Source organism: Scophthalmus maximus, chromosome 17 (genome assembly GCF_022379125.1).
Source record: "Scophthalmus maximus strain ysfricsl-2021 chromosome 17, ASM2237912v1, whole genome shotgun sequence".
In the NCBI taxonomy this organism is placed as follows: domain Eukaryota; kingdom Metazoa; phylum Chordata; class Actinopteri; order Pleuronectiformes; family Scophthalmidae; genus Scophthalmus; species Scophthalmus maximus.
The window spans coordinates 3,412,494-3,435,694 of record NC_061531.1 but is presented as its reverse complement, the minus strand read 5'-3'; the positions used below and the strand labels follow the sequence as shown (position 1 = coordinate 3,435,694).

Here is a 23,201-nt window from a genome sequence, read left to right as displayed (position 1 = left end):
TAATTTATTTACTTATTTATTCCAAAGCTGTGTCATATTCCAGCGGAACGATTACATTGATATGATTAGATCTCACACTTTGCAGATATCCGATTGCTCTTGCTATTCCCACAGTGTTGAGTTACATACATTACATTTACGTCACACATTTACCGTCTGTGTGGACCAAGGCTTCATATTATTGCCACAGAGTGACAGTAAAATACATTACATATAAGTTAATAAATAAGGGGCGGGTGTTGATTCGAATTAATCCTTCATATTAGTTGTGAGCAACTGATGAGATTTTCTCGGTTGTTCTTTCTGATACGTGATTCCATTGTGTCTAGCTCTTCCCTGATGCCTTTGACTCTTGCTGCTGCCGCGCCAAGTGAATTTTCCCGACGTGGGATGAATGAAGAAGTCTTGTCTTATCTCACCTTATCTTAAATTGCGCTTTTCAGATAGATCCCAGTTTGTTCATGTCCCCGCACACAAAAGTTAGTCATGGAGTCGAGAACCACAATGTGAATTGTCTTCGGGCACTATTTCTTCAGATGAGTTTAGGTCCAAAGAAAACTCTAAACATTATGTGTGTGTGTGTGTGTGTGTGTGTGTGTGTGTGTGTGTGTGTGTGTGTGTGTGTATATATATATATATATGCAGAGAGCAAGACAGAGAGATTAGATAAGTTACATCCTTACAAAATGCCACGACTACAAATAGTATCAGATGGGCAAACGCCCCACTCCAATGTTGACACTTGACTCTAAATTGCCTGAAGGTGTGAATGCATGTCGGCTCCAGACTGGCATCCTGTCCAGGTTTGCGCTGCCTCTCTCGCCCAATGTCACCAAGGAAAGGTGAGGAAACCATACACGGACTTGAAGCTAAAATACAAATGAATGGACTCATCTGGCCGCTCCGTTCCCAGATATTACCAGTGGGTCTGCGTGCAGCAGCTTCGGCCTACCTGTGTGCCGGAGCTTCATTAAGCCCCGTCAGACGATTTCAGTGGTGAGTTACAGTTGCCAGGTGTGCAGATACTGCACAGACCTTCTGTAACAGATACTGTATTCAACAAAGTTGAAGAAAATGAGCCTACATTGTATATTTGTTTGGTCAGCGTGAGACTGTCCGAAAGAGGATGTTACAGGATATGAAGGCTGAACTCCGCAGCTTGACATCCTAACAGCACCCCGTCGAGCTCAGGGCTCATCCGCACTTTAACAGGAGACCCAGGGAACACAGGGGTATAAAATGTTTATTCTGAAAGAGACTGCAGTCTCACGCGTAGATGCGAAAATATTACAGAATAGTCGTTGAAAAAATAAACTTCACTGACTAGCCGACATGGTGGCCCGAGATCTGGATTTGAGCTTCAGACAATGGTTGGGCCACAGTCTGCCACCAGTGCCAATGATCAGAGATCCCACACACACACACACACACACACACACACACACACACACACACAAACGCTCCTGATGTCATTATACCACAGGCAAAAGTCACAAAGGAGAGGAGGCGATTGGAGGTGGGTGGATTGTCGAGGCAGACTGGACGGAAACAATGTGATGCGTAAAAACCAAAGCGTGCACGTGTTTGTGCGTCAAAGCTTTGGGGAGCTGAGGCACTGCGTCATCACACTCCCCGACTGACACTGACACCACGACTTCCCAATAGAATGCCTCCCTGTCTGTCTGTCTGTCTGTCTGTCTGCCTGCCTCTCTGGCTGCCTGTCTGTCTGCCTGCCTGCCTGCCTGTCTGTCTGTCTGTCTGTCTGCCTGCCTCTCTGCCTGCCTGTCTGTCTGTCTGCCTGCCTGCCTGTCTGTCTGTCTGTCTGCCTGCCTGCCTGCCTGTCTGTCTGCCTGTCTGTCTGTCTGTCTGTCTGTCTGTCTGCCTGCCTGTCTGTCTGTCTGCCTGCCTGCCTGTCTGCCTGCCTGCCTGCCTGCCTGTCTGTCTGTCTGTCTGTCTGCCTGCCTGCCTGTCTGTCTGTCTGCCTGCCTGCCTGTCTGTCTGCCTGTCTCCCTGTCTCACTATGTATGAAGAAAGGAGCTCCACCTAGTGGCAGGAGCCAAAATTAGTTTTACCTTTTGCCCAATTATCGGAGACAAATAAATATGTCAGCACCATCTGGAGCCTGACAAATGAAATAAATGTGACCTCTATAATTAAAATCATGAATTTGGGTACTTGTAAACATCGAGTGGCGGATGAATTTTCTCATAGGCAAACAGGTCATTAAAACAATTCCCATTACTATCATAATTGTTAGTGCTGCAGTGTTTCCCAACAAAAAGCGCTGCTCCGCTCTCTGCAAATGTGCTCAAACGCAGATGGAACATGAATGTAGAGTAGCTCATTATCACTTTTGGTTCATTTTCAAAGAGATGTTGTTGTGGTTGTTGTGTTAAATCTCGAATGGAGATGTCGGTCTGTTCTTAACAGAGAGGTCAAGGGTCAAGCTGCTGCCAGAGGTGCAGGAGGTGCGGTGATACGGTGTGAACAGGGTGCGTAGTTGTGGGGGTAGTTGTGTTTTTTTTAAAAAGAGTCAAATTCGTGACAAACATTCTTTTCCTTTTCTTTTTTCTTCTTCTCACCGCTGATGCAGCTTGTGAGCAAATGTCATCTGTTAACTCCATCAGACACACAGGACTTGGTGCGTTGGTAACGTCTCCATCACCGTCTGACGCATTTGGCCTCCTCCTCACCCTCCGCGCTCCCTCACACACACACACACACTCACACACACACACACACACGCGCGTTCTCCCGTGGTGTAACCCCTCCTTCCCTCGGTGCCGCCGAACTGTATAAATAAACACCGTTTGGAAGCAACGTGCATTGAGTAGAAAGTGACAGAAGAGGAGAGAAGAGGACAAGTCCGAGCTCTGCTGCTGCTGCTGCTGTGACCAAAAACCACCTGTGGCTCCGACTTCGCTGACCTGCAAAAAGAAAAAAAGTCTGCTCAAAGTAAGTCTGCACACGTTCGCACTGTTGTCAATTTGGCACTTGTTTTGGATTGTTTGTTTTGTTTTGCTTTGTTTTCGATATTTTTCATTTTTCTCATAATAAAAAGGGTGATCCTGAGTGCACTTCTGCATTCGGTACGATTGGACCTCGACACTTGTAATATTGCTGCGCAGAGAAAGTCGTGCAAAGTGAATGATAGGCAGAGACAACGTTTGACTTCTTGTCAGACGAGTCAAAGATATTTGCTTCGTTTTGTTTGCGCATTTGCTAAAAATACAAACTGCCCTTTTATATCGGACGCTTTTTAATCATTGTGATGGCCAGACAGGAATGAAAGAATATACTTTAATAAGGACGCAGCCATTTAGCGCCATAACAATGAGTAACTGGCTTTCTATAGAGAGAGTATTTTTGTTTAGGAGCAAAATAGGACCCAAAAATACCCAGAGCCATTAAAGTCATTAAACTTTGCTTTAATAACAAATTATGTTGGGGACTGAGAGCTGTGGAACATGGAGCCCATTTTATTGTTATATGACAAATAAATGTACAATTAATATAAGTTATCGATTGAGGTCATGATTTTATTATCCACTGTAACGTTCCAAAACTCCGTATTCTACTGTATTTTTAATGTCTTCTTTTTGTAGCCAAAGAGCAATAAGCAAAAGTGTTATGGATTTCGTGTTTTGTTGATTTTTCAACGTTGTGTGGTTTATAACAATCTTAGCAGCCTTTACCAAAGAAGCTGAAAACACAACTCACGTATAGGCAAAAAAATTAAAATTGAATTACTGGATATCATCATCAATATTAACTGCCTCACAATAGATCGCACAGAAATCAAGCTGGTGCAACAGTATAGCAAGTATTATTAACAGTATGCCATTAAAGGTGATGACCCATACACCTTCCTCCAAAGGAATCAATACATTTGCACCAGTAATACAGCCGCATCTTCTCCTGGAACTAAACAACTCTGTCAGACGAGCCTGACAATAAGTCAATGTGCAGCCTGAAGGTTTTTTCTTTTTTTTTTATTGATATGCATCGACTCGTTTGGCTGCCTCGCACGCCCCTGTGTACTCTAAGTCAGTCTTTAGGGGCCGACAATTCCTGGCAGAACATCACACAGTGTTGTGTCCCTCAAGATAAGGAAGAAGAAACGTAGATGATCTTTTTAAACAAAATATCGCCATTCTTTCATCATCTTGACGAATGATACAATGGAACATTTTGACAAATGAGACAAAACTGGTGCACCCCATTGGTTCCTTTTAGATTCTTCTGAAAACGTTGGAACCTTAGCATTCATAACTCCTCCACACCTTACTGCCTGATCACAGATGGCCGTGATGCTGAAGCCGTGGACTGTGCTGGTGGCTGTAGCACTGTGTGTGCTGGTGTGTCTGGGAACACTGGCGGACGCCTACCCCCCCAAGCCCGAGAACCCCGGTGAGGACGCCCCGCCCGAAGAGCTGGCCAAGTACTACACTGCCCTGAGACACTACATCAATCTGATCACAAGGCAGAGGTACTGTAATCACGCACGCACGCACGCACGCACACACACGCACACAGTACATACTGTTGGCATTTGTGACACATACGCCGTTTTTTGTTTCGTGTTCTTTTTCCTGCAGATTTAGGGACTGTAGAAAATGTTTTTTTTGGCGGAGGAGGGCACAATCTCATATTTAACTTTTCAATAAAGGAAGGCATGAGAAAGTATGTTACATAACATGCTCTAACATTCGTTAGGTCTGAGTATGTAAATATGACAATAATATTCGCATACATTGCATACATTACAAGTAAATTAGAAATTGATCAATTCGTGACAAACAAACTGGGGAATTTTGCAACCACATTTTATTATTGAATAAAAGACACTAAATACCAACCATAAAATGGTAGACAAATCTTTTCCTTTTCTCAAATTTCTTGTTTTTTCTTTGTAATGGATCGGAAGAATTAAAAGGACCTTTTCGGCAAAGTGATGTTGAGGTGATCAACGCGTCGCGGCAGAAGAGCTGAGAACCTTTATTTTGCTTCTTTAGCCCGCAGTTGACTTTGTGTCATTCAAGTCATTGCTGCCTCCGAGTTCCATGAGACTCCCACTATCACTTAAGCCGGGAGCTCTTTCGTCGCGTGACGCCTCGCCCCCTCCTGCGCCGCCCCGACCCTACGCCAGCGCCCACCGGCAGCTCTGTAGATTCAATTACCGGCCACTCTCCAAAACCTCCAGGCCTCCAAATCAACGGGACCAGAGCAATAAATCAGGTGCAGATGCAACCAAGAAAGAATCCCAAATCCGGTTAGCTCGAGCCTGCTGCTCCGAGGGTAGAAAGAAGTCTGCAGCGTGGAATTGTCGCATTGCATATTTCTTTGATTTGGCGCAGCGAGCACCAGTAAGCTACCGGCTTTTTTATTCATGAGAGTCAAATAGGTTGTTGATCTGTAAAGTGTCTGCTTTCAAGAGGGACTCCAAATGCCATGCAAAGGCAATTTGTCTCAAGTAGAGCGGGGGGGGGGGTTCGTTTCACTGGAGAGTTGCAAATGAAGACACATCGTATGCGATGAAGAGAAGTATGGTTCTGAACATCTGGCTATATCAAATGAAACGCAGAGGAATGTGACGGCTGTCAACTGTGGGCACTGGCGGCTGGTACGGACGGTGGATCTGTGCGGCCGAGCTCCTTCAGTCATATCACAGTGTAACTGGACTAATGGTGCTTTTTTTATACTTTCTGCCGTTCCCGTCACGTCTTCTGCATTTTATCTGGAAACGAAAATTTGAAATGTTCATACAGGTTTAAACTTGATTTCAGCCATTCAACAACATACATCAAAACAACGACGTTTGAACGGCACCTTTCCCAAAGGTTACGTGGAAGAGCGATGTCATCTGACACCAGCTACGGAGAAAACAGAGTTGCGTTCAGTTGCTTTAGTAGTTGGTCTGATGGGCTTATTTGAAGGTAGATTGATCTTCAGACATTTCCTGATAGTACTTCTCCACATTTAAATCACACTTGCAGAAAATAACACAAGTTTATCAGCATAAAATCCAAATAACTAAAAGAGCCCCCAGCATGTGCATCTTACATATTGGCTTTGCACTATGTCACACAATTAAGGCACATTTCATTGAGGCCACATTATGCCACTTTTTTACCCTAAAATAGCAGCTTCAAAAATCATTTTGATGCTCCATTGACTTTTCATAGGGAGAATGATGTTGCTTTCATCCACACCCCTCAGCTCTGGGAGCCACAAAGACAGAAAGACAAGCCGAGCGGGAAAGATGTGGACAGACGGTGCAGATGCAGATGAACAGAGAGAAAACATTATGACATAGAGAGAATACGAGCAGGACCGACCGGGGGCTCAGGGAGCTGTGTGGGTGCAGACGGGCCATTATCAGAGGAGGAAACATTTTACATCCCGATGTGTCGCACTGTGTGACAGCTGCATGAGACGGAGCGTGTGAGCTTCTAGATTGCTTTTGCACAGGGCGACACACACACACACACACACACACACACACACACTCGCACTCACCTACTTTGTTGTGTGTGAGGCGAAGCATAAGATTGGGTGCTGGGGTCATAAGGGGAGGTGGAACAGGTGGTTGATGGGAAAACGGAGGAACTGCAGGGCTTTGTTGAGTATCAGTATCAGTGTCACACACACACACACACACACACACACACACACATTACAGAGTAAACTTTCCATGAAACGGCCCTGTGATTTTACATTGGCCATTCTCCTGGGCCCCTGGTTCCCTTATTAAGAGGAGAGGAGACTCACACAGACCTGGAAATGACACCCGCTCCCACACACCGACATTAAAACACACCCACTCTGGAGCATGCACAGACTGGATCTCACTGTGGAGTCAAGGTATGAGGAGCAGAGGGAGGGAAACAGGTGAAGGCAGACAGAGGTGAGAAGACAGAGACGGTGGACAAAAAGAGAGAGAAGAGAGAAAGTTTCAGATTATTCTGTACGACATAACCTCTGTCATCCTTTCAGCCTTAATGACCAACAAACTGAAAAACAAAAATTCGAGGAGACTAGTGGTGGAAGCAGTGTGTTATGGGAAATGTAGTCCAGATATTGACCAACCAGAGAAACTCTGATTTCACAAGTAACGGTCAGTTATTAGTCAGTGGGGGAGTACCAACCCTGATGATGTCACAGTGATGTCATCAGGGTTATATAGAGAAGTCATTTTAGAATGAAAATTCATTGTAGAAATCTCTTGGTCTGTGTCCCAGGTATGGGAAGCGCTCAGCTCAGGAGGATTTGGTTGCAGATTTCCTGTTTGGTGCCGACAGCAACAGAGACCAGAGGTCAAGGTAAAAACCCAACACAGCTATTATTAAACACACATCACGGCCTTTGTCATAAATCTTCCTTTAATCAGGTAATCTCATTGATATCAGGACACATTTTGCTTGATAGAGCTGAGCTGACATACACGTACACATCACTAAATAAATCAGAAGTTAAAAGTTTAAAATCATGTATAATCCATTCATCTGCTGCGGCTTTAAATTTGAGAGCAGAATTTCAGAATGTTCATTTATACGTCCTTTTTCCTTTCTGTGTCTTTGCACAGATATGACGATTCCTACATGTGGTGAGTCGGCCGTCCCCCGCCCTCCTCATCTGGCATTCCCTCTGAGTGTGTCCCACAATGCACCTGGAGGGGCCTACGCGTGCCTCTGACCCCTGACCCCTGAATCCGACCCCTTACCAATGACCATCACTGACCAGAATACACGCTCTCTGTCTCTCTGTGTCTCCTTTCACTGTCTCCCATCTCACTAAATGCAAGATGTTTATACATAATTTATTATTGAGATAAAATATAACCTATATATATATGAGATTGTGCTACTAATCAGAAGGTGGATCTGTGTCTGTGTGTATGCGTGTGAACATTAACGCCCCCTACTGTCCAACTACTGTTAAGAAGAGATAATTCTTGTTTTACTGTTGCTCCTGTAAAAAGTAACATCAGAATAAATTAATAAAAACTTTTCTGTGTGACTAACATTTGTTGATTTCTTTGTTCTTTGGGGATTCATGTAATGGTGGTGTAGGTGTTTAGAGTTTATGCATCTCATAATCAATTCTAACGCTTCTAAATAATGATTAGTGTAATTAATATTACAACATGCACACTTTAATATCAGCTGATCATTACCAGAGCAGTTTTTATGCCTGTGAATTGGCAACAGTCTGAGGTATTGTGTTTCAGCTTTCCATCCGTGCCATTAATAACATTTTATCAAAGGATTTTAAATCCTTGAATTTTGGTCACTGTCATTTTTTTTTTTTAAATGAAGAAGAGGAAATGCATTTCAGGGGGACTATTTTCAGTGGTGGATTACGGCACATATAAGTAATTGTAAAACACAACGGGAGGCAGCTTCAGGTGGGTCGCTTTACGGTACAAATGGATGGCATTTCATAGTGAATAAAAAATAAGCAGTATTCTTCTTTATGAAAGTTCATTGCCACATTTGATCAGCGACTCAGTGTTTGTTGAAAGGACTCACAAACGTTGAAGACATCTAACCTGCATTTCATTCCATGGACCACTGGGCTGCATCTGCGAGGAGGACATCTGCTGGGTTCTGAGGAGAAAGAGGGCTTTCTTCTCCCCACAGCAAACTGCCGTGAGGGTTCAGGGTGAGGACAGTGTAGAGAAGGAAAATGGTGGAAGGATCAGTTCCAGTAGATTTGTCCTCTTCGGGGAGATGGATGGACAAGTAGAATTGTTGGTGATGGGAAAAGTGTGGTTTGAGACAGAAGCACAGTCCACCTAATATGCTCCGAAAGTTTCCAGTCAGAGCAGGGAATGATGACTGTGGTGGTCTATCCCCTAACATTTATATTTTTTCTCAATTGTGCAATGTATTTGATAAATTTGTTGGCCAAAAAAATTGAAAGGAAAAAAATAGGAAAAATCGTTATATCAGGTTTTATGGTTTCTGTCATAAAAAAAAATACTGGAGAGAAAAGCTCAATGTTTTAAAAGAAAATAACCAATAACGCAATGATGTTACTGAGATGTTTAGCTCCATTTACCTCGAGATGTTTCATCTATTGTTACCCACACATATTATACAGATACAGCTACAGATAGATAGATAGATAGATAGATATTCTCAAGCCCAAAATAACATTTCTATATGCTATTATATGATATCATATCATATCATATCATATCATATCATATCATATCATATCACATCATATCAACTGTTTGACGCTCTCATTGTGGGATGTAAACAAATGTGTCTGTGGCAGAAAAAAACAAAACAACAGCCCAATGGACCGAATCGGTACTCGTCAAGTTCTCAGGAATACGTACAATTGTACCGGAAACGTAAGAAAATTTGCCTTGAAAATTAAATTTCACATTTGTTAATATTTCAAATCACAACCTGTGTTACACGAAATGTAGTGACGGTTCATTGGAAATACCTCAAATCCATGGAACAATATTGATTTGGCCATGAGGATTTTATTTTATTCTTTTAAACGTCCGGAAGTCACGTGTGTTCCCCCCACCCCCCCGCTGCGCTTGACGCTCTCGCAGGACGTTGACGGCGTCGTGAGAGCAGACGACAACAAAAAAGCGCACGGTTGAGCTCGGGCGGCGCGAAGCTCGTGTTATCGTGTTGGAAGGTGAGTGGCTTTTTATTCAACACACACACACACACTCTCTCACACACTCACACACACACACACACATTGTTTTTCTTCGCAGGTGACATTTGTAAGGCTACAGTGACTGCTGAGCATCTTCCTCTCTCTTGTTGTGGAGAGCAGCTACACTGGGCTGACAAAGGCGCGTGCGTGCTTGCGCGCGTGCGCGCGTGTGTGTGTGGTCTATTTATTTAAACAACAGTGTTTTAGCTGTGGTGTTGTGTTTAATATTTATAATAACCAAATTGTGTTGTTTGGTTAGCAAGGTCTTTGTCTTTGTGCCTGTGTGTGTGTGTGTGTGTGTGTGTCTCATCATGCTTTGTTATATGTGACCCCTGAGACTAACCCCTGTGTGTGGGCGTGTGTTTTGGGGTAGCAGCCAATACTAATGATACAATGGTAAACATTTCAGAAGGTGAAACAAAGAAGCTGATGGAACACACACACACACACACACACACACACACACTGCCCACTATATTTATGTAAACATATGTTTGATGTTTCCTACAACTTCCTGAATCACATATTAAATTTTATATATTGAAATTTTATATATTTTATATATGTGAAAAATGTTAGAAGAATGGGAAACAACCAGCATGGTTTCTTCAAAAGCAGCCAGCTTTATCCGCAACGACACAGTCAAAATAACCTAACTGTGTGTGTTTGTGTGTGTGTGTGTGTGTGTGTGTGTGTGTGTGTGTGTGTGTGTGTGTGTGTGTGTGTGTGTGTGCGTGCACCTGGCTGCGTTTTTACATAGAGCAGATGGATGACGGTGGGAGACGTAGGGAGGCGGGGCAGTGGCTGGGTGTGAGGCAAGGGTGGGAAGGGAGGGGATGCTGTCAGCAGAAAGAGAGGAGGGGGACATTGGGCTGGGGGGGGTCTTGTGTGTGAGCTGGGGAAAGCATAAAGGAGGAGAGGAGAGAGCATGGGGCAACGTGGGAGAAAGAAAGAAGTGCAAAGAAGTAAACAGTAAGGATGGAGGGATGTGAGGAGGAGAAGCAAGGTGAGGAAGAAGAGAGGGAGGAAGAGGGGTGCAGATGGAGCACGGCAGTGTGAGATCATGAATGAGTGTGTGTGTGTGTGTGTGTGTGTGTGTGTGTGTGTGTGTGTGTGTGCGTGTGTGTGTGTGCTGTTTTTTTATTGTTCAGGTGAACAGCAGCTGAGAAAGCTTTTGTTCTCTTGCCTTTCTTTATCCCACGTTTCTTCCAGCACCTCATTCATCAACAGGATATGATTTGTTCGTGTGGGTTCCTGTTAGCTGAGACAAACGCAACAGCTACAATGTGGTCATACTTTATATCACTACTACAGTTCAGAGGAGCATATAGTACATGTATGCACAGCAGCGATTATTAGTAGTTTCACCTCCTACGATGGTAACATAACTGATATGGAGTAGTCTTTCAGCAATAGTTATTCAATGAAAAAATGCATAACATAACAAACAAGCATAACAAGCAACACTAACTCTGGCGGGCGCATAGTCACCACTTACAGTTCTGATTCTGCAGGTCAATTTTGCTTTATACACGTATTGTACATACTACTCAGGCTCAGTAGAACTTAAAAACCTCGGTTTAACAATCAACACCCTAAGACATGTAAATCACACAATTATGACTCCATATAAAGTCCAATAAACTGTATAATATACCTATTTTATTCTTGTCCAAATGCTAGGGTCACGTGACTCTTACTCCAATCATGATCGACCGTGATTACACCCGTGGTAAAAGTGAATCAGATTTTTCTGACATTATGATTTACAGTCACCCCTCCTTCTTCTTCTCCGCTTAGCAAGTGCAAGTATTTACAGCGTTTCTCTCTACGTCATCTTCTCTCCACTCTGTCCCGCTCTTGCGTAATGTGTTATGTGATGCGTGCGTGTGAAGGGAAAACCGAGGAACGGCGGGTTTCCATGGCAGCCGTGAGCTACAGCATCACACTGAGACAGTTGAAGCTGCAAAAGTAGAAGGGATTTTTGTATATATATAGTTAAAGGGTCTGTGCGCCTCTTTGTTCTTCTCTTTCGCTCTACAAATTGCCTTTGTATTGTGTCTGCTGTCACGGTGATATGTAGATTAGTCACATGCCCCTCCCCCCTCTCTCTCTTTCATTATTTACTTTTCTATATCTGCCAAAACTCTGTCCTGCACTTTTGGTTTGGCTGCTCAATTCCAGAACAATTGGAGTGTGTGTGTGTGTGTGTGTGTGTGTGTGTGTGTGTGTGTGTGTGTGTGTGTGTGTGTGTGTGTGTTCCATGCTGTGGTGGGAAACGGAGGAGTTTGCATATGAATGCTGTACAGTAGTACTACAAATCTCTGCAAGAAAGCACTTAAGCGTATATCCCAAAAAAATGATGAACCATCCCTTTAATTAACCAATTATAATAATAATAAGCATTTTGTTGTAAGCTTCGAACCATTTAACTAAATCTCACATGTCACATTTTCATCCACTGTCTGAAAACCCTTCACACGCCTCTGTTTTTGAGACTCATTGTAAAAGATGGACTGTTTTCTCCACATATCATTTTCTTTGCCCCCCCCCCTCTCTCCCTCCCTCTCTCTCTCAGACTGACTGAGGTGCTACAATGCCTGTGGCCTCCACCAGGACAGAGCCTGGTGAGACCAGACACCTTCCTCCTCATTAGCTCCTGACCCCACATGACTGTTTTTCTATGTTCTATGTTTATTCTACGTTTCCCACTAAAAAGGCCTCCTCAGTATATATAAACAGTAAAAGTACAAGAACGTGAATTAAGTACAACACGGATGACTATAAACAAGAATGTTTTAATGTAGAATAGAATCCCCACACCGCTGTGATTGTATGCAGCAGAGGGAGATGAGGACATCGGGGGGTTATTTCAAATGGTGACGCAAATTTGTGGGACTGCTGCCTCTTTTGGCAATGATTCTCCAAACAATGGTTTTGCAGATAGCCATTGTTTTTTTCGTCACCTTCCCTCTGATACATGAAACACTGCAAGACGATGGATCCATTGCTCGTTTGGCCACAGAACCGATTCATCCGCCTCCATCTTTTACTACCAAACTCAACGCGGGTGAACTCGCTTTGGCACTTCACTTCTCTGACCCTGTCCAGGCTCTTTCCCTGTTCCCACCTTATAAAATAAAAGAAAACAGCTCACATATATGGCACACACACACACTCACCCAGTGTGAGAGGGGGGACAGCTCAAGGGACCTGAAATGCCAAAGCAAATCTAAAATTAAAAAAATAACTAAATGGACCAGAGCAATTTGTGCGATGATATTGATTGTCACGCAGTATGTTTGCGATCTCGCCCGGCCCCTACCCGTCTCCATAGTCCAGAATGTACAAAGACATGAAAAACATTTTACAGCAGCCCTGCAGTCACAACCAGAAGAGCTCTGTTTCATTTTCTCTGTTTCTTTCGTTGTTTCCTTATACTGCCCCCCTGACCCTCTTCTCTCTCTGTGTGTGTTTGTGTGTGTGTGTGTGTGTGTGTTTGCTACAGTTCCCCAGGTGTTGGACGTGATGAGTGACAGCACCACCAGCTCCACCACGGCCAATGACCTGGATCTCATCTACCTCAAAGGCATCATGGAGAGCCCTCTGGTGTGGAACATGCACTTGCACTTGCACGTGGTTAAAAAACATAGACAAATATGTATAAAAACAACAGAGATTGGGACATGTGTGTGTGTGTTTCTGTGCATGTGTGTTTGTTCAGGTTTCTTTGCTCATTGGGGACTGTGCAGTGTTTCCCATTACTGTAATTACCTAGACAGATGGAATCTCATTCTGTGGGAAACACTGCTGTGTGCTCATAAAGACACATCTCTACCATGCTGTTGTGTCTATGTGTATCCATGTTTTATATAAGCGTGTGTGTGTGTGTGTGTGTGTGTGTGTGTCTGTGTGTGTGCGTGTGCATGCGTGCGTGCGTGGGTGCGTGCGTGCATGTGTCAGGAGCAAGAGGTGAGCCTGAAGGATCTGCGTCTGTCGCCGGTGAGGGAGAACAACGTGGAGCTCGTGCAGGAGATCCTCAAAGATCTGGACCCCTTCACACACCAATCTGACACTGCTGCGGAGCTTGCCAGCATACTCACACAGCCTCATTTCCAGGTGTGGAAGACACACACCTGTACGTGTACAGGACACCACCATATATTACATCAGTGACAAATGTAGTACAGTGTTAGAATATCTTTAATTAGTTTTATCAAAACATTGATTTCATATTTGTCGTCACTCTGATTCTGACGATAATGCGATATTTTCACACTGATTTTTTTTGTCAGTCTCTACTGGAGACTCATGATTCAGTGGCATCCCAGACGTGTGACAGCCCACCCCCTAGCCCCTGCGATTTAGTGGACCATGAGCCCCAGGAAGGCCACACACACAACCAGCAGCCGCCACCTGATGCAATCCGCATGGTGGGCATACGGAAAGTGGCGGGGGAGCATCTGGTAGGTAACATTAAAGCACAGCTGACTTGGCTGAGTTCATTCCATGATAGTTTGCACTCTTTCTGCTCCAAGATACTGTGCAATCAATTGAAATTGGAATAAGAAGAAAGCGAGCCCCTTCCTCCTCATTCCTGAATGTTCTGGTTTTGGTAAAACAGTGGAGTAGGTCATGTGTAGTTTTTCGTGTCAGTGTCGATGCTGATTTTGTTTTCATTAAACACAGCATTTGTTAATTATACAACAATTGATTACAGACATATATACATTGTGTTTCAGGGGGTGACATTCAAGGTGGAGGCTGGTGAGCTGGTGATAGCCCGCATCCTCCATGGGGGTATGATAGACCAGCAAGGACTGCTGCATGTTGGAGATATCATTAAAGAGGTACGGTATTATGACCGTTACCGACCCCTTCCATCCTTTTGGGTTATGTAGGGTCAGTGGCACCTCGTTATACAGTTTGGAATCATAAATCTCATTTTTATCATACAGACATCTAACGTTTAGACTTGGGACTTCTTTTACAAAACATATTCCTTTAATGTCCTTCACTGCAAGTATGGTGTATCCCAGACTCTGTGGTGATGCTCCAATCATCCTTTCCATCATTAATAGATTGTCATGTATGTATGTATCATGTACTTGCGCTCACAGAATTTCAGTAAATCTAATCTGGACCATTCAGGCCTATGTAATTAAGGGTCAGGCCTCAAAGCTCCACTTATGTCAAAAGTGCGCTTAACAGTGGAGTACCTCGAGCCTCTATCCCTGATCCTCTAGTTTTATTTCTTCTCATTTATTTAATCGGTTTGTAAACTCCATGGTGACTTATTATGTTTCATCAAAGGTGCTGTAAATGTCAATCCAACAACTTCTTTGCGTTTCCACCGTGCTGGCAGGTGAATGGACGAGAGGTAGGCCAGGATGCCAGGGTTCTCCAGGAGGAGCTTCAAGCAGCCAGCAGAAGTGTGGTGCTGAAGATACTCCCCAGCTACCATGAAGCCATACCGCTAAGACAGGTGACACTGACAAACACCACACACACAGAATCCACTCTCATGGTCATATTCCAAGTGGATATAAAAAATATACAATGTCAGATGACATCACTGAGGACACAAAGAGGCCATACTGAGAGAAAGACTGCAATTGTGTTTCTACAGGTGTTCTTTAAGTGTCACTATGACTACGACCCAGCCAATGACAACCTAATTCCCTGTAAGGAGGCGGCCTTGAGGTTTGAGACGGGGGACATCCTGCAGATAGTCAACCAGGATGATGTCAACTGGTGGCAGGTGGAGTACAGAAAATCATGTATACCTAATGTATGTCTGTATACATGTTCACTTCATTTTGTGTTGCATGACTGATTACACGGGAGGCACAAAGGTGCTCACGCTCAGATTATCAAGGAGGTTGTGATTTCACCCCTGTCTGTTTGTTGGTTTGATTGTTTGTTTGTCAGCAGAATTAGGCAACAATTATTGAACGGATTGCCACGAAACCTGGTAGAACGATGGGACATGGGCCAAGAAAGAACCCATTACATTTTTGCATGGATCTGAACAAAGGGGCAGATCAATTTTCAAAATGTCGAAAAAAAACTGGCATAGTTAGGGGACTGATATCTATAAGTGGGTACAATTTGGTGCACCTTGATTGTATTGGTCATTGTCGGAGGTATTTGATCTACTGAATGCCATTCTACAGTAGTTTCAAGATTACAATCGTAAGTGTTTTTATTACAAATCAATCAATCACTGTGTGTGTGTGCGTGTGTTGCACAGGCCCGTCACGTGGAGGGTGGAAGCACAGGGCTGATCCCCAGTCAGATGCTGGAGGAGAAAAGGAAAGCATTCGTCAAGAGAGATGTTGAACTGGCACCAGCAGGTTACAGAAATCAATGAATAATAATGATTTATAAAAACGTGGTGGTGATTGACAGTTGTTCTGTTTGACACTGCCACCTGGTGGTGAAAGACCAGGCCTGCGAATGAAAAACATGTACATTTTTGGTTGGTAACCCAAATACCAATAATCAGAGGAACTTAAATAATAATAATTTCTTTGATTTATAGACCTTATTATTATAGACCGTAATTTCCTAAATTACCCAACCAAAAACAAGAAGTCTGATGTCTGCTGCTCAGTTTTTTTGTTGTTGAAATAAACCCACATGCTCAGCAATTGCAAGTAGAAATTTACAGTAGATGTATTTAGAGTAAATCACCCAAAAGCTGAGTAACCAGTTGAATAAGCCAAAATCAGCAATGGATCAAATAAGAAAATAATCAACTACTTTCAATTTTAAATCAGGGTTGAGCAAAAAAAACAAAAAATAAGTAACTGAGGGATTAACAATCATGAACAAGCTAGTTATGTCAGAGCAGTCAATCATAAGCAAATTTAAAAAACCAAAGCCAAAATGAACTATAATAAAAATGTTTATAATTTATATAGTAGTAAATGGTGAGAATGCCTCTAATGTAATAAAAGACTTGATACGTTTTGATGATTAAAAATATTGCCAAAGAACTATTCAAACTCTCACATTAAGTGTCTCACTAAAATCTCCGACACTATTATCAGACACTGTCGAACTAAATGACGACGTTCATTGGAAGCATTTATCAGATGTGAGAGATCAATCAATTTATGAATAGATATATTTTATGACGTGTGGTATAAGAGTCAATGTCAGTCAGTCTCAGGCCGGTCTCAGATTGGGCAAACTTTTCCCCCAGCACTCAACGCAGCAGGCTTGTCTCCTTCTGTCACCGCCTCATGCATTAAAACACATTGATGATTAATTAATAGTTGAATCAAGAGTCATTACTTGTTATGTAGGACTGCAGCAGCTGATGTCAGTCAGCTAGAGGGCCAGGGTGACTTGAGTGCTCTGCAATAACTAATGTGAGGCTGCTTTCATGTGACAGGGAATCTTTGTACTGGTGTTGGAGGGAAGAAGAAGAAGAAGATGATGTATGTGACCACCAAAAATGCAGGTAACAAAACCAGCCCTGTAAAAAAAAAATCTGTACAACCCTGAAGTTATATTTTTTTTTACCAAATAGTAAATAATAGCTGTGCCTCTTTCCACGTTTTCCTTTTCTTTCGTGTTCTTCCCCTTCCCGCCTTCCTCTGTCAGAGTTTGACAGACATGAGATATTGTTATACGAGGAGGTGGCCAAGGTCCCGCCATTCAAGAGGAAAACTCTGATTCTGATTGGTGCCCAGGGTGTGGGCAGGCGGAGACTGAAGAACAAGCTGCTACTGAGCGATCCACAGCTCTTTGGCACCACCATTCCATGTATGAAATCTCTTGTTTCTTATGTTTCTCAGGTGTTTTCTTTACACAGTAGTTGACCGAGATTACTTTGGTTAAACAGTGTGAACAGAAGTGTGACAATGTTTTCTTATCCTCATCCTAACTTTGTACCAGAGGGAAATTCCCAGAAAAATCCTTTCAGACTTAAAAAGAAATGAAATAAAATTGTATCAAACAATTTCAAAAGCAGAGTCTTAGGAGTGAATTGCTCAAAAGCTGAAACAAGCTAAGACATAATAATAACGTGCATGCGCAATACTGACGGACGATGATTTAAACAACTCTGAATCTCTTATAGAAGAAACAGAGGGGAGATAAGAAATACGTTTGTGTGGGTTTGTGTCTCTCCAGATACGTCCAGAAAAGCCAAAAAGGTGGACGGGCAAAGTCGGATGTACGCCTTCACCAGCCGCAGCAAGATGGAGACCGATATCAAGAACGGGCGCTACCTTGAGCACGGAGAGTACGATGGCAGCCTCTATGGAATCAAGATCGACTCCATACATGAGGTGGTGGAGGCAGGACGCATCTGCATACTGGACGTCAACCCACAGGTACACACGCACACACAAACAGAAAATTCGGTCAGGGATTTTACAACTTTGGTCAAATATTTGTACATACATACAACAAAATGCCATACATAGACCTTTAATTATAACAAAGCCAATCAATGCGTTGTGATAAAATACATTTCCATGGACACTAAATATCTTTCTTCTGTTATCACGTTTTAAGCTTATCTTTTTTTTTTTTTCAAGCATGAACTTTTCAACAGAAGAATTTTTCATTATTATCATTAAAGATTTGTAGATATGCCAACACTGAACTCACTTTCATTATCATCATCATATGATTGTCAGTTGTTGTAGGCACAACATTTCACTCTGCTGCATTTTTTTCAGCTTGTAGTTTGTGGATTATGCAGTATTACATTATGTCTTTTTGACCCTTCATATATGTAAAAGAGAAAAACAACATCTAACAAACATCTTTGTAATAGAGCGCGAATGATTTGGATTTTGTGCACTGATGCCAATACCGATATTAGGGAGTAAAACATTCCCAACACAGATTTATTTAAAAAAAAATTAAACATTGTCAATGAAGATGTAGTGATCAAACCCTTATGCAAAGAAATGTAATATGACATTTTAAAGTTTGACCATAGACTTTATAAATAATATATATATATAAATTATAAATAAACTATAAGTAAAACAAAACACAAAACCAACAAACTATATAGAATTTAAATGTAAGAAAATACAGTTGAGTCTGTCCCTGATTGTCTCTCCGGAGCTCCATTCAGCGAGTTTGGTGTCATGTGTCTTTCTGAAGGGCATCTTACATCAGCTGACATTGTAGTACAAAGTGAGTCATTCACTGTCACCACTCAGGAAACTCTAACCGGTTAGTTTTGACCGAAACCCATCTGATAAAAAACCCTCAACCAAACCTCCGAGGGCTTTAACAGCTTGGTGTGTTCTTGTTGCATTCTAGTCCCTCAAAGTGCTGAGGACCTCAGAGTTCTTGCCCTATGTGGTGTTCCTCCAGTCGCCAGACTTCGAGGTGCTCAAGGCGATGAACCACTCCGCTGTGGATGCAGGGGTGGTTGCTAAGACACTGACGGTAAGAAACGCTCTCTGTGTGCTCAGGCACGTGAAGCAAACACATGTCCAGCTGAGAAAACACTGCAGAACTCAGTATGAACTAGAAATAGTTCCACGCGGATCTACGATAAGTCCTATAAGCAAATGCAAAACCAAGTTATGTTTTTGTTTTCTTCCAGGATGAAGAACTGCAGAGGACATGCAACGAGAGCGCTAAAATCCAGGCTGCATGTGGTCATTACTTCGATCTCAGCATCATCAACGACAACCTGGACGAGTCTTACCGCACGGTCAAAGCCGCCCTGGAAACGGTGTCCAAAAACCCCCAGTGGGTCCCCGTCACGTGGGTGTTCTAGAAAGGGGCTGTGGAGGACAGAGAAGGGGAGGAATGTAAGGAACGAGAGAGAGAGAGAGCGAGAAAAAAACCGAGGCACCGAAATATACCAACTGGGTAAATAATGGATGTTGTTATTCAGAGTTTCATACATTTCCACAGAGATTACATCTGCCCTAATCGGTATTTTAGCACAGGGAAACATGTTTACTACTTACGTATCAAAGCTCTGCAGAAGAAAGCACAGACGTATTTTTTTTGAAAGTTTGTAAATGAAGACATCCATGGTTACACGGGATTATATTTTCCAGGAAAGGAAGGAAGGACTAGTGAAAACAAGGGGTGGAACAGATGAAGTCCTGAATGTCAGAAATTCCCAGATTTTATCTGGCCACATCTGTGTGTGTGTGTGTGTGTGTGTGTGTGTGTGTGTGTGTGTGTGTGTGTGTGTGTGTGTGTGTGTGTGTGTGTGAGTGTGTGTGTGAGTGTAAAATGCATTTGTGCACGGATGTCAGAGAATTTGTATGTTTTTAAATGATTTGTGCCATTAATGATGAGCATCAGCAGCTAGTCATTGTTTACATTTCATGAGAGTGAACACTGCTGATGGTCACACTTTAAACCTCGATGATCGCTTAGTGGACTAACCTTTTCAGTTGTAAGCAGAACTGGCTTCTTCAACGCTGAGGCAACATACAGTAAATCCAACACACGCTGCACTTCGGTTGCGTTACACTGAACAAAAATTCAGTGTGATCGGGTGCCAGCGATGATGTGCAACCCTCACAGAAGTTCCGTTCTCTGTCAGTGTTTTGAGCATAGGTTTGTTTTTCTTTTTTTAAATATAGACTAGATTACACAATACGCACAAACACAAATATAGTTGGTGAAAAGACACAAAAGCTCTACAATATGCACGCAAATATGTTGAATCCACTTGCCATCCCGATAGAAGAATACAATAAGACACATCTCTAACCAGCTTGGGGGTCCAAGTTTTTTTTTTATTGTACTCTCATCCAATCTAACAACCAAGCGAGTCTTCACAGTGAGCTTTACCTTTATTGTCAGCTCTTACTGGACTGTCTCCGGGTCCAGATTGCCTTACTTAAACAGATTATTAGCGAGCTAACCAGCCAGTTGACAATTACCCTCTAGCTAGCTGGGTATCGACAACTGACAATTATTGACAGGTCCAATTTGTTTGGGCATAGATAATAGCACTGATCAGTACGTGTACGAACCAATGTGCAACACTCGATGAGTCAATAGTTCCTCGTTGGAGCTCGCCACTGTTGTAACTATTGTGATTATTATTGACCTAACCTTATGGTGATTACATAGGCCATGGTTTTGAACTGACATCAGTGAAGGTGTCTGAAGCAGCACCATGCTGAGCCAAAGTCATTCAGGGTCTGTGCCGGGCAATGATTCAAAATCAAACAAACAAAAGGAAAAAATGTTAATAGTCTGAACAAAACTATTTAAATCAGCTAAATGATTCATAATTTCCCCATAGCTGATTCGGTTACTGCTAACGCGACTCATTAGGCCCGCATTTGCCAACCCAAGCGTCAGGACTCCTACGACGGGATAGGAAAGCAGAGAACTCATATTTATACTTCAGCGAAATGTTGTTACATGTAAATCCCCTAGCCATTGCCTCTTCCCTGTGACGTCCTTCTGGAAGGACAAGTGTGCAGGGTTTAGGGGATATATTGGCAGAAATGTTATCTTATATTGACAATGATGTTTTCATTGGTATAGTCGCCTGGAAATGAAGGAATCACTGTATATCTGTCACCTTAGAATGAGCCCATTCGACATAGGGAACAGATGTTCATGGATGGAGCCCAGCATGTTGCTCCGCCACGTTTCCACAGAACCCAAACAAACACTGGCTCTAGAACGGCCTTTTTTGGGTTTTTTTACATTACCTGAAGGCCACCGTAGTTTCTTGTCCCTGCTTGGAAGGGACGGGCAGTACGAGGGGTATTCAGTTGGCTGCACTCTGCAACCCTCACCACTAGATGCCACTAAATGCCCCACGCTGAACCTTTAACCGTACTGCTTCGGCACGGAGAGTACCTTGTTTTAAAGGGTACTTCACAAACGTAACTTGGTTTACACACTGAAGTAAATGAAGCGAATACGTCTCAAATTGCGTGAACACAGTGTCCTGTTGGCGACTGAACTGAGCTAATGGGGTTGTGAACTGACTGTTAGCATGCTGATTAGCAGCAGAGGTAGAAAATAAGATAGATATTTTTTTAGACTTAAACTTTCTTTATTGTCATTTCAATATGCACCTTGCAGTGCAAATCAGAACGAAATTTCGTTGTAGTTGGCTCATCATAGTGCAGGATAAAAACAGCAGGACTGACTGGGTTAATAGCCATTAAATTCCCGGTGCTATCACGAGCCATTGCAGCTGCAGCCGAGCAGGGCGCCGCCAGAAATATTTCACTAAAATATGCTGATAAGTTTTGCTGTGCTACTTTCTGGTATGACCAGGCACCTACACCTGGCCTCTCACCAACCAGATATTGGTTTATATTAGTATTTGTATCTGTCGCTCGTCGCGAAGCTATTAAACAACAATATGTGGAAAAACAAAACTACCTGTTATGTGCAAAATAGTTCATACTGATGTCACGTAGCAGCCTGGATGCTAAGAATGGTTTACACAAAATCTCAGGACCCCCAGTATGGTTTAGAGTGAAACCAGTACGTAGTTTGAACCCGCAAATATATAAACAAAACACACATATACGCACAATGAAAACACTGTACAGAAGCATGATTTTATTACAACAATGAATGGGTAACTCGGATCAACACAGTATCATTTCTAATTTGCACTTATTTATTTTCTAGTATCATTTAAGTTAGAGCATCTTTGTTGTATGTATTCACTCAGTTGTACACAGTTTGTAGATAGCATCTAGATACACAATGATATGATAGATGCTGATATAGTAGGTATGATATTCTTGCCTTGTATTTGTCGTTATGTGTCACTCTTGTGATGACTTTCGGAATGTCAGTAAAGACATGTATGCAGCGGCCTTGGTGTGAACAGCACAACTGAAAACTTCATGCAAATTTGTGTCGACATTTCCGCTTTGTGCCCTCAGGCCTCCGTACATGTAACACTGTCTCTTGTGCCAAACACAAAAAGGCCATTGTTGCAGCTCGTTTGTACTAAGACATTTTATCATGGCAGCTACTGAAGACTTTTTATGTCTCATCATAAATGAAAGAACAACAACGACGTCTTTATCAAACAGAAGTACTGGCATAACTGACACCCAGACCAGTTATGTTGGTGACTTTGGCAGATTTTTGTCTGGCAGCTATATTAGTATCTCTGGAGTGTTCCATTGTTTGACATTTGATTCTCTCTCAAGCCCATCCCAAAAACTCACTGTGTCCTTTTTCTATGAAGTCTCATGAATGCAATAAAACCATTTGGTCTCCGTATCTTCATTTACTCAGTGCAATCATAACACAATCATCATTTGGCTTGTTTTTCATTAGGTTCCAACAAAACATGGCTCACTGTCAAATGCTATATGTCCGATGTATATGTACTGAACATGTAAAAACGAAGGGTTTCATTCCGAAATGCTACATTATATTCAATTTTGATACAAAAGAATTACATTATTGGATCACTCCAGTGATTAAGTATTGTACTTTCATGGTCGACAACGTGCAAAAAGGCAAATTACATAAATATTCCTGACAGGGAATATTTATTTGCTAGT

At 42.6% G+C, this 23,201-nt stretch overlaps 2 protein-coding genes across 2 annotated transcripts; both read left to right on the top strand.

The window, feature by feature from the left end:
- The first annotated feature begins 2,801 nt into the window (after positions 1-2,801).
- On the top strand, positions 2,802-8,023 carry pyya (peptide YYa). Its single transcript, XM_035616531.2, has 4 exons — positions 2,802-2,955; positions 4,302-4,489; positions 7,242-7,322; positions 7,586-8,023. Exons 2-4 carry the CDS (start codon positions 4,302-4,304, stop codon positions 7,608-7,610), a joined length of 294 nt encoding a protein of 97 aa, XP_035472424.1. The 5' UTR covers positions 2,802-2,955; the 3' UTR covers positions 7,611-8,023.
- A 1,557-nt stretch (positions 8,024-9,580) lies between these two features.
- mpp2a (MAGUK p55 scaffold protein 2a) lies at positions 9,581-22,914 on the top strand. The gene is made up of 14 exons (XM_035616306.2): positions 9,581-9,666; positions 12,269-12,317; positions 13,199-13,299; positions 13,654-13,809; positions 13,986-14,156; positions 14,433-14,540; positions 15,056-15,175; positions 15,320-15,451; positions 15,944-16,046; positions 17,093-17,161; positions 17,305-17,466; positions 17,836-18,038; positions 18,988-19,116; positions 19,277-22,914. The coding sequence occupies exons 2-14, from the start codon at positions 12,287-12,289 to the stop codon at positions 19,451-19,453; spliced, it is 1,662 nt and encodes a 553-aa protein (XP_035472199.2). The 5' UTR covers positions 9,581-9,666; positions 12,269-12,286; the 3' UTR covers positions 19,454-22,914.
- The last annotated feature ends 287 nt before the right edge of the window (positions 22,915-23,201 follow it).

Coding starts and splice junctions, on each gene's coding strand:
- pyya (XM_035616531.2), top strand. CDS start 4,302: ATGGCCGTGATGCTGAAGCCGTGGACTGTGCTGGTGGCTGTAGCACTG. Junction 4,490..7,241: donor AATCTGATCACAAGGCAGAG/GTACTGTAATCA, acceptor TCTGTGTCCCAG/GTATGGGAAGCGCTCAGCTC. Junction 7,323..7,585: donor AACAGAGACCAGAGGTCAAG/GTAAAAACCCAA, acceptor GTCTTTGCACAG/ATATGACGATTCCTACATGT.
- mpp2a (XM_035616306.2), top strand. CDS start 12,287: ATGCCTGTGGCCTCCACCAGGACAGAGCCTG. Junction 13,300..13,653: donor GCATCATGGAGAGCCCTCTG/GTGTGGAACATG, acceptor TGCATGTGTCAG/GAGCAAGAGGTGAGCCTGAA. Junction 14,541..15,055: donor TTGGAGATATCATTAAAGAG/GTACGGTATTAT, acceptor CCGTGCTGGCAG/GTGAATGGACGAGAGGTAGG.